This window comes from Phoenix dactylifera, chromosome 2 (assembly GCF_051530095.1).
Source record: "Phoenix dactylifera cultivar Ajwa chromosome 2, Ajwa_hap1_PhDact_Kaust_v1.1, whole genome shotgun sequence".
Classification (NCBI taxonomy): domain Eukaryota; kingdom Viridiplantae; phylum Streptophyta; class Magnoliopsida; order Arecales; family Arecaceae; genus Phoenix; species Phoenix dactylifera.
The window spans coordinates 11,995,857-12,007,149 of NC_143191.1; the positions used below are offsets into that span (position 1 = coordinate 11,995,857).

The following is an 11,293-nucleotide window of genomic DNA, read 5'->3' on the forward strand; positions in this document are numbered from 1 at the left end:
CAGGACCTATGTGTTGGGTTCGGAGAGTGATAGAATTAATATCGAAGCTTAAGATTTAAGACCACTAGGGACTATGGAATAAGTAGCATCAAAGCTTAAGGTTTAAGACCACTAGAGACTGTGACAGAAATGTATCAGAGCATAGGATTAAGATCACTAGGGATATGACAGAAATGTATCAGATCTTAAGGTTATGATCACTAAAGACATGACAAAAGTAGGCGAAATAAATTCAGTGCTTAGGTGTAAGATTACTAGGCATTATGATAAAATGTATGTATTAGTTTGATATATGATGAGTACAAAAGGACCTGATAATTTGTCTCTAATCATGATAAGAGAGGTTTGACCTAAGATAAGTATAGGAAGGTTAACCATGCCATACCGGTTATAACATTCCATGTTTATTTATTCATATATTGTTTAAATGACTTGAAAGTTCCAACTTGATATGGGTGTAGATGTGATAGCACTTTTAATTTTGTTGCTAATTATTAGGATGAAATTTGTACACGGATCTTTTATAGTATTGGAATGAGCTAAGAAAGATTTTTCATAATATTAGAGCAGAATATTCTTCGAGTTAAAATCCGTATGTGGATTATATTTGGAATCGCCATATTTGGACATTGCAAATAGGTTAATTTGTTTTGGTGGATTAAATTCTTAAGGTCATAGAGTATGCAAATTGGTGGAGAATTCTAGTAACTTGAATTTTCATGTTTGAATCAGGTTACTAGATTTTTCTTATAATTGTTGGAGACTATTGGATGTGTTATTTTAAACTCAAGTCTAGGTTTATGATTTAAATAGGGATATTTGTGATTGTTGATGAAGCCACTAGTAAAATGTTATATTGAGTATAGATGCTTATATGAGTTATCACATATAGCATTGCTGAAAGATATTAAGAATCTTGGTGAAGAAAGATTTGGAGGTTAAGAGAGTTAATTCTACTCATAGTGATATTGACTCAGAGATTCCTAACCCACTGAATTTGGAGTAAATCTTTTTGTAAGGAAGATCAATTTAGATTGTCTAATCAAATTGCTAAGAAAATCCAAGGTTCCATGTTAAATTAAATCAAATATTTTAGATTCTAAAAGGTTGTGGAGATCATGCAGTGACCTTAAAATTGACTAATGGTGAGGGTTAGTTATGGTAAGTATACTCTACATAAAGTGAGGATAAGGAGATCTAGAAGTTATGCTCTAGTTCCACTTGAAATTTTGAAATTTGGATTTTCTTAGTCCCAATGCAAAGAGATATTTTGGTTAGAAATTATTTTGTGGCCGTAGAATATTTGCTTGGTTAGATCAAAGTGCGCAGCGGAAGTGTAGTGGTTTGAGTTAATTTGAAACTAGTGAGAAACAATAATACTTTGATCCAAAAGGTATTATGATAGAAGACCTGAGTTAGAAAAGAAGAATATCGTGATTCTTTGGCTACTAAACGTAGTTAAGCAATTTTTATAAGTGGGTTCTTCTATTGTTGACAATTTTTGAGAAAATTTTGGGCTTCTTAAATTTAACATTCACGGATTGATGGTTTCTTGGTTAAGCTTGGACCTGAAGTGTTTTGAAATAGATCTCCACTCGTAGCTCTAACATAGTTAATCTATCAATTTGAAGAGGATTGAGGTTTTCTTAGGATAAAAGTCTAATTATTAAATCATAAGCGAAGTTAAGAGAAGAAAGAGGATTATAGATTATGAAGAGCATTGGATGCTAAACCTTTCTTCCATTTTTGTTAAGCTGATTATAATCTCTGCATCGAATTAATCAAGAGCAATTAATTTTTTGAACAAAGAATTGTAGTATTTAAATCCAAGGTTGGGAGGTTAGCCTTCTTTTGAAGGAGATTAAAAGAATCTACTATGTATTATAGATGAAAAGATCAAGTTTTGAGATGCCATGATTTTATATATCATAATTCTTTATGCCAAAATCTTGTGAGCAGGCACTCCAATAGGAAGACTATTTGAGAGCTTGAAGCAGACATAAAGGTTGAATACTTTCAAAGTCCGAGTCTTAAATAGGTTAATTTTGAGGACAAAATTATTTTAAGGAGGAGAGAATATAAAACTCAGTCCTTTAAGTGAATTGTGCCTAGTCCATTGACCAGCCCAGTTGAATTTTGGCCTAGAACGGAAAAAAAAGTTGACACATGCCGTGCACGTGCATGGAGAGAAGAGGACTCCCGGCGGAAGTCTTCTTCCTCCCAATTTTGCTGAATGGAATCCAACTCTAGGTCAAATTCTTCTTTAAAATGATGATAATGAGAACTTAAGTGCATATTGTTTTTGAGTTCTCAGACTATTGATACGATATTCGTTTATCCAGTATGAATTAGTTATTTTTTATTACTTATGGTGTAGCAGTTTGGAATTTTTACTGGGCTATAAAGCTCACAAGCCTCTTCCTCTTTTTCTTTTGCAGAGTTGTAGGTTGTGTAGTACTTAGCTATAATTGAGATCACATATAGAATGGATAAATATATACAGTATCACTGATACTGGTTGGATGATTAAATTCTATAATTGGATTAGTTTTATTGTTTGTTATGATTTGAGATTATTATTGATTACGGGTATCGAGATTGTATTAAATTTCAAGCTTAATATACTCTAGGACTTTGAGTGTGCAGTCGTGTCACGTGCCAAACTCGGATACTGCATTCGGAGCATGACAAAAGAGAGTGTTAGAGTCATCGTAAACTCCAATGGTTAATTAGTTTTTTTTTTTTAGGTGTTAGCCTAAAATAAGTAGATTGAGCCTTAGGCTTATTATACAAGATTTTTTTTTTAAAAGTGGATGTTGGCTTCCTAGTGGGCTTTCAAATTTAGGTACGAACCAAACACCTGTTTGACCTCACGTGATGTTCTTTTTTTTTTTTTTATGGTAAAAATGGCTACTCATTCATATAAGTCTAACATGAGTATAACCAGCCAAATTATGGGAAAGTAATGACAACAAAGGAGAAGGAGCATTTGATGCAGACGTCCACAAAAAATCTCTGGAGTGCCAGGCAACAAAGGAAGCGACCCAATTTGCGGCCCTGTTCGCCTTCTTAAACACATGATCTGCTTGAAAGCCGCCCATCAACTGAGCCATCCTGTGAGTCTTCCGGATAAGGGGATGACCATCACCATACTTGTTCGTCCTCCGGATCCAGTCGATCACCACTGCTGAATCCCTCTCGAGGTACACCAGCTCGACACCAAGCACCTATCTGGCATAGAATAAACCCTTCCAGGCAGTCGCAACTCCGTTCTAGCTACTGTAAGCCCTGATGTACGCCGCCCTCTCGTGATGTTCTTTTTAAGAGATCCCTTTATTGCCTCTTTTCTTTCATGGGCGTGAGGCATCCTTGTGGGTGACGCGTGAGAGAGAGAGAGGCACCTTTAGCTGAGATGCCACGTCTAGCGAGAGCCAAAGAGAGGTTTTTGTCCCCCTTTTTTTTTTTTTGCAAGCAAAAATCCAATATGGCTTTTGGTTTATAATTTCTTTTTAAATAAAATTATTTTATTTATTTTCTAAATTTTTCTACTATCATCTCTTCCTTGTTATTATTTTTATATTTGTTTGTTTTGGATCCTAAGTTGGTACATTTGATCTTTTTCTAATAGCATGCTTTTCTATATTATATCCTTTAATTTCTCGTCTCAACTCCTTCCGCTGTTTTTGTATGGAGATAGAGTTGGGATCCTCTTCAGTTGGGGATTGAAAAGGAGGGTCCGTTATTAAAAACACTGTTATCACTTAATCACCAAACGGTCTCCATGATTCCATAGAATGTACTGCATGATCGCACAAGGCATACACAATGAGTAGTTATCCTTTAAAATAAAAATCTTCCAATTTTAAGGCACCTCATGGTTTCTTTTGTTCATCCCTAAAGATCCCGGAGCATGTCCAACTATTTCAAATGCCTCCATATCAATTGCGAGACTGAAGATGTGGATGGTGAAATAAATATAGATGGAGCCCTTAATCCAACAATATCTCAAAGCTCATGAGATTACCGTAATCTCGACCATTTTATTTCCTTTTTCTCCATTCCCTTCCTCCTCACGCAACTTCAAACAGGATACACTTTCAAAACATCAAAATTTTGAGGACTATTAGATTAGCCTTTCACATGGATCTTAGTTTCTTAAAATTTGCTTGGCGTTTCTTTCCTTCTATATCCACCTCCTTAGTAAAATTGTAATATTTATGATGCAGCACCGATCACGGGAGAGGCTGCTGTGGCGACAGAACAAGAAAATCAGAGGAAGAGGGAGGAAAAAGAGGAGGAAAAGAAGAGAGGAAGAGAGGAAGAGAAGAGGGAGAAGAAGGGAGGAGGAGGGGAAAGAGAGAGAGGAGAAAGAACGTGGGAGAGAAATTTTTAATCACTTCATTGAAACCCTAATCATGATAAAAGTCTCCTATATATAGAGCGCAAACAAGAATAATTAATATAAACCCCTTACAAAAAAATAATTTTCAATAAAGCCCTAAAATAACACAAATAAAGCCCTACAAAATAAAATACAAACAAGCCTAGAAATAAAATAAAATGCTAATGAAAATGGTGGACTAGACGGGCGGATGATCAGCTCTGATGTCCCCATCAATTTATGCATTTAAAGTTCTTAAAATAATTCCATACAAATGTTGAAATTGTCCTAGAGCTAGGAGCTCAACAGAATCATATTTAAAGGCTCACTGTGGCTTGCATGATCCATACAATGTCTCAATATTTTTCATTGATATGGTGACATCTAGAGAAGTGGCAGTTGATCGAGCATCATGCAATATAGATGAATAATTAGAACCAGCAAGAACCACTGGATTTGGTAGAAAATAATAATAATAATAATAATAATAATAATAATAATAATAAAAGAGCACACGTGGTGCAAGATATATAGTAGCTTGCATGAAAGCTGTTGTGGGAATAAAGGGTCCAAACTTAGTCTCACATCGACTAGATAGCGGAGAGGTCTGCTCCTTAAATGGGGGGACAACTCCTTTCTCTTCAGAGGCGCCTTTTGCAGGACAAAACCGTAGCGCTGGACGCGCGGGCCGGAGCTCGACCTCATCAAAAGCAATCCTGGTCTCCATGCAATAGGGGAACGGAAAAGTTAGAAAACAAGGGGAAAGACGAGAAAGTTGAAGGTGCAAAAGAAGTCTAGAAAGGATGCATGTCGACATGTTTGAGATCACCACAAGTCATTACATGTGGATAGCAACAAAAGAGAGTGGAAAATTATTGCTCCATGGAGAACGAGAGCATGCTTCTGCTGATGTTGATGGTGGAATGGCAGCATGTAAAGATGACATCGAGGTGAAAGGGTTGGATAATGTCTTGTAGTGTCATTGCTATTGCTTTCTTTTGTAAAGTAGTAAGATTTAACTAACATTGGACTCTTGCACTTAGGTAGCTCTACGGCTTGTGTGGCTGTATTAATATCTAATTAAATAAATTGCTTCTGTGACTTTTTTTAAGCAACTAAAAATTGAGTATGTGCACTGCCCATTTGAGAAAACTAGAAAGAGAGTGAAAGATAGAGTTTAATGTAGAACATAAAGTCAAATCTATTCAGGAGTCGAATTAGAGAAAGAGAGAGAATCTAATACAAAATAGACGTTTCATGGAAAAGATTATAGGGAAAGGAATATGTGGTAATTTAACTATTTTATGACATATAAAAAGGATATTATCGAAATAAAAATTGATAGATGGAGTAAAAGAGCATATTTTCTTCATTGGAAACTCTCATTTTTATATATAATACAATTATGTCACTTTAGGGTTCATATTTTTCTCAAGTCAAGGCATGTTGACGTAAGTGACATATTTCTAAACCATGTTGCATTTCACAATGGACTGCAAGATTCATGACAGTCATACAATATAATTTTTTTAATAAATTCCAGATCACATCCTATGCTGTTGAGCAATATATCTAAATCCCACTCAAATAAATCCTAGTGCTTGGTGGATAGCCTCAACTAAACCCATAAAGTAGAGTAGCCACATATTAGTTATTCATTACTTCTACACCATGTAAATTGATCCATAATTTGTTAGCTAAGCTCTAAAAATATCTACCACCCTAACCATATATCATTTTGATGATGGTAGGTAGACTTCTTCAATTAGAAAGCTCCATCTCTTTGAGAGGAAGAGAGACGTATCAATATTATAATCATCTGAGCACAAATTCGTGGAGATGTACCAACTTGGGCTTCAATCACAATTCATTGACTTGGAAAATAAGAACGTAAAAGCCACTTACTTTGTTTCACTATCATTGTACTTCTAATCCTTACATAATCAGTATTTTATATACCCAGTTTCTTGTACACAGATAGATCTCTTAGTCACATCTATTTTTATATGAGTTTTTTTTTTGGTATGAATATCTTCTTAAATATTGAATTTTACATGAATACCCTCATAAAATTAATATTTATATGTATACCCTCGTAAAACAATTGTTTTGCTATTTTACCCTTTTTTTTTGTTTTACATATGTATCTACACTATCTAATGCTTTTAAAAAATTAATAGTTTCAAATTAAAATGACTAAAATATTTTTAATGGGTAGATGTGCAAAAAGCAATATTTATAAGGCGATCGCAATGGAAGACAAAAAAGTAATTTCAAAATTTTATTTTATTTTTAATTAAAATATATATGACTTTTATTAACAGTATTAGAAGAACCATTATATTAGGGACATTTATGCAAAAATAGTATTTTATGAGGGTACATAAATAAATATAAATTTTAAGAGGGTATTCATACAAATTTGATTTTTTAGAAGGGTATTCATGCGATAAACCCTTTTTATATAAAACTACATTTGTTTTTTGCTTGCTAATGCATAAGATTAGAAAATAAATGTAAATAGTTATTGAAATCAGGGGATATATATAAAAAAAGAAAATCTTCCAATCATCAGGAATTGCACATAAATAGGCTGTTATCTAGGGGTAGACTTCAATTTTTCTATGGGATTTTTTTCATAAATATTCTTCTCAAAATTTAAATTTATGTAAATATTTTCTTAAATTTTATATTTATAGAAATAAATATAATTTAATAGGGTATTTATGCAAATTTAAATTTTTAGAAGAATATTTCTGCAACAATTTTTTTTTTCCCTGGGAGATTAGAAGAAGGTCGCATCAAGAAGGAAACCCATTCCAAGGCTATATCCTTGTGTCCATAACCAAGATTAGATTCAGGTACCGAGCTAATTGAGGGCTTAGAGGTGGGAATTGGTTCGTTCCCCTTGGTTGTGGGTTTGGTTGGGTTAGGGGTCACGAGGCAAGGGGTCCCAAATTTGGCCAAAGCGGACCTACCGCCGCCGGATATCGCCAAGAAAGCGTGGCGAGTGACGTGCGGCGCCAGAGACCCGACGCCACCGCTTGGATTCCCCAACCTTCTCCTATTTAAAGCCGCCTCCGCCGCCTTTTCCTCTCCGTATCCGTTCCCCATCGCGCTCGCCTCCATCCATCCAGCTCTAGGGTTAGGGTTTCCCAATTCTGATCGCAGAAGAGAAGAAGGTTCGGTCTCTTGGAGAGTTTCTTCGCCGCCTTAGCGAGACAGCCTTTTTCCTCTGTCGCGTGAGTTCTCCTCTCAATCCATCTCTTCTCCTTAATCTCTCGTTTTACTATTTTTCCGCCCTTTTTTGTATGATGGAATCTGTTAGATATTATGATCTCAGATTCCTTTTCATTGTTGGTTTCTCCTTTCCCTTTTTAGTTGTTTCAGTACAACGATTTTGGAATTTAAAATTAGTTCAAGAATGTTATATTCTCCTTGCTCTAATTTTTGGTGCAGAGGTTTTATAGATAAAATAATGGATGCATAATCTAAGTTTTGTGTAAGATGAACGAAGAAAAATAATTATCAATCTTTTAAGTAAAACATCATGGGTATTCTATCAATCAAATCTTATATTTATTTACATGGAAAGGAGAAGAATCTAGTCTATACACGATGTTCGCGTAAATGCTTTTTCTTATTTTCTTAATGCAAAAGATTGTAGATTTGCAATTTTCCTATTTCTGTTTTTTTTTTGGGTATTTAGATTGCGTATGATAGATCTTAACTGAAAACTTTGTTGTGATTATTTTATTCTCATTGCGACCTGTGTGTTCTCATGAAAACCAATCAATTAAAACTGTTTCTTCTATAACTTCAATATTTAAGAAGGTTGGCATTGTGCTTGCTTCTTCACATAAAAGGTTTTTGCATTGGAGCAGAATTAAATCACCAAAAATTATGTATAAAAAAGTCCAAGATAAATGTAATTGTTATTTTTTTTCGTATTTTTCTTATCCAGCAGCATTGCACTACTTAATTAACACCCATTTTGTTCTTTTTTCATATCATATACTCAGATTATAACTTGTTATTTTGTGCTGTGTTAGTATAAGATCGTGAAGTTGGTAAGTTGGTATCTTTCTTCTTTTTAAATAAATTTATTCTTTTTCTCTTTATTTTATGTTTGAATTATATGATCAGGAAAATACTTGTGGGTTTTAAGATCATAGTTATAATCGAAATCTAGGATAAGGTGAACAAAGCAAAAAAGGGAAAACCTAACTAAAAACATACCAGTGTTTTATTCGTTAATTGAGTCTGAAAAATATATGAAGAGGAACAATTGAATGTTCATTCATCCAGCAAGCCAGCCATCCATGTTCGTCCACATTCTAGCCTATGTAGATAATCGGAGAGATAAATAAATAAATAACAGGCATCTTTTCATGAAATTGAAGACATGTGCTTGCTACCAGGGGCGGATGCATTGTTCTTTCCTTAATAATCTCCAATAATGTTTTTTTTCATGGCTGTAATTTGTAAAATTCTCGGCCTTGCTCTACACGAAAGGCAAAGGACCGAACTTATGGCTCTTTCATTTTGTAATTTGAGAAGAATTAGATTGGGAACCATTGTTCTTTTAACTTATTAATGGCAGAGAATTTGTTTAAACCCCCCATCCACAAAAAAGCACAACAGTTTCATTGATGCTATTGCCTTTCCCCTTTCTCTGCTTTCTATCCTCTCTATTTATGTAAGTTGTCGATTCATCCGCTTTTCATGTGGTTTCATGGTTTAATTTTTTTGAGTTTGATGACATTATCTATTTTTTTACTTTTTTTCATTTTCAAAAAAATAAATAAATTATCATGCTATATTTGAGGCTGATGAAATTCTAATGTTACCGGAGGCACTCATGTTTTTCCAATAAGCATATAGCTGTTTATATTAAATCTTAATATGCAGGACTCAGGACTCAAGCTGTTCCTGATGCAGAAAATAGAAAAAAAAAGAAAGAACAATGCATTAATCTTTTTTTTTTAATTCTTTTTTCTTCAGGAAGTGTGAATGCTTTAATGGAGTCAAAAGGTGGCAAGAAGAAGTCCAGCAGTAGTTCCTTACAGTATGAAGTTCCCCTTGGCTATAGCATTGAGGAAGTTCGACCAAAGGGTGGAATAAAGAAGTTCCATTCTGCTGCTTACTCCAATGTAAGAAAATGGGAAAAAAAGGCTTTTGTATCTCTCTTTGTTTTCTTGATTACATGTTAAGGCTAACTGATATTATATTCTCTTTTTATCTGTTACAGTGCACGAGGAAGCCATCTTGATAACCCTTCAGATGCGTTCTTCTGTAGAGTAGGATTAGGATTACCTTCAACATTGTTTGGAATTCTGCTTATAAGCCATTCTCTTTGGCAAGCTGCTTTCTAACAACCAAATCAGCCTCTCAATCCCTCCCCTTATCTTGTTCTGTGTTCTCCTTCCTTGGCTTTTGTTCCCTTTCTCAGACTGATGGCAGTCTTACCAGTGTATGACATGGGTTCTCCTCTAGCCTCACCAATCGGGTTTGAGGGCTATGAGAAGCGTCTTGAGATCACCTTCTCTGAAGCACCTCTTTTTGTGGATCCACTTGGGCAGGGTCTGCGTGCCCTTACTCGTGCCCAGATTGACTCCATTTTGGAACCAGCACAGTGCACCATTGTTGCGCAGCTCTCGAACAAGGATTTCGATTCCTATGTCCTCTCTGAATCGAGCCTGTTTGTGTACCCATACAAGATAATCCTCAAAACCTGTGGGACTACAAAGCTCCTTCTATCAATTCCAAGAATTCTTGAACTTGCTGAGGAGCTCTCTCTCACTGTTTTGTCTGCAAAGTACTCAAGAGGGACTTTTATCTCTCCAAGTGCTCAGCCTGCTCCCCATCGTAGTTTCTCAGAGGAGGTTGCAATACTTAATCAATTCTTTGGTGGCCTTGCATCTGGTGGGAATGCTTATGTGATAGGTGATCCGGCATCATCCAATGGGAATTGGCACATCTATTATGCTGCTGGAAAGCCTGAGCTGCCAATGGTTACTCTTGAGATGTGCATGACTGGCTTAAACAGCAAGAAGGCTTCCATCTTCTACAAGAATTTGGTGGATGGTCACTCTTCAACAGCAAATGAGATGACTAAGCTCTCTGGCATTTCTGAGATTATCCCTGAGATGGAGATATGTGACTTTGAATTTGACCCTTGTGGCTACTCAATGAATGGGATTAATGGCCTTGCACTTTCAACAATTCATGTGACACCTGAGAATGGGTTTAGCTATGCTAGCTACGAAGCCATGGGGTTTAACCCTGACAGAGTGGTCTATGGGGACTTGATCAAGAGGGTTCTTCATTGCTTTGATCCCTCTGAGTTTTCTGTGGCAGTCACCATCTTTGGTGGACGTGGGCAAGCTGGCACTTGGGGAAAGATGGTTGATGTCAATGGCTACACTTGCAAGGATCTGGTGGAGCAGGAGCTTGCTGGTGGTGGGCTGTTGATGTATCAGACCTTCTCTGCTTCCAAGCTGAAGGCAGTTTCACCAAGGTGTGTCCTACATTGCTGGGATGGTCAGTATGGAGGAGGAGAAGGCTGGGAGAGATACCAGGTTGGGCTTTCGAGATTATAATTTGTGATTCTGGTGGTGTTTGCTCTGTTTGGCTTAGAAGCAGCATACAAGCCAAGTCATTATTGCACATCCATCTACTTAGTATTGTGAATTTTAATTTGGTCTTTGTGTTGTGCCTGAACTATGATCTTCAGTCTGTAGGTAAAATAAAAGGCTTTGTGGCTTGATGTATGCCACAAGAGCCGTATAATGTGTCCTAGTGTTTCAGGTAAGTGTAGTGTCTTGTATGGTTTATGTTTGAACCTATAATTTAGTATTTTGGAAAAAAGCTTTGTGGCATGGTGTTTTCTGCCACAATAAGCAGATGAGA

The 11,293-nt window shown here is 35.8% G+C and overlaps 1 protein-coding gene across 1 annotated transcript; it reads left to right on the forward strand.

Moving 5' to 3' along the window:
* Positions 1-7,429: 7,429 nt before the first annotated feature.
* LOC103709801 (S-adenosylmethionine decarboxylase proenzyme) lies at positions 7,430-11,286 on the forward strand. Its single transcript, XM_088713670.1, has 3 exons — positions 7,430-7,623; positions 9,386-9,534; positions 9,757-11,286. The coding sequence occupies exons 2-3, from the start codon at positions 9,403-9,405 to the stop codon at positions 10,981-10,983; spliced, it is 1,359 nt and encodes a 452-aa protein (XP_088569796.1). The 5' UTR covers positions 7,430-7,623; positions 9,386-9,402; the 3' UTR covers positions 10,984-11,286.
* The last annotated feature ends 7 nt before the right edge of the window (positions 11,287-11,293 follow it).

Coding starts and splice junctions, on each gene's coding strand:
- LOC103709801 (XM_088713670.1), top strand. CDS start 9,403: ATGGAGTCAAAAGGTGGCAAGAAGAAGTCCAGCAGTAGTTCCTTACAG. Junction 9,535..9,756: donor ATTCTGCTGCTTACTCCAAT/GTAAGAAAATGG, acceptor GCTGCTTTCTAA/CAACCAAATCAGCCTCTCAA.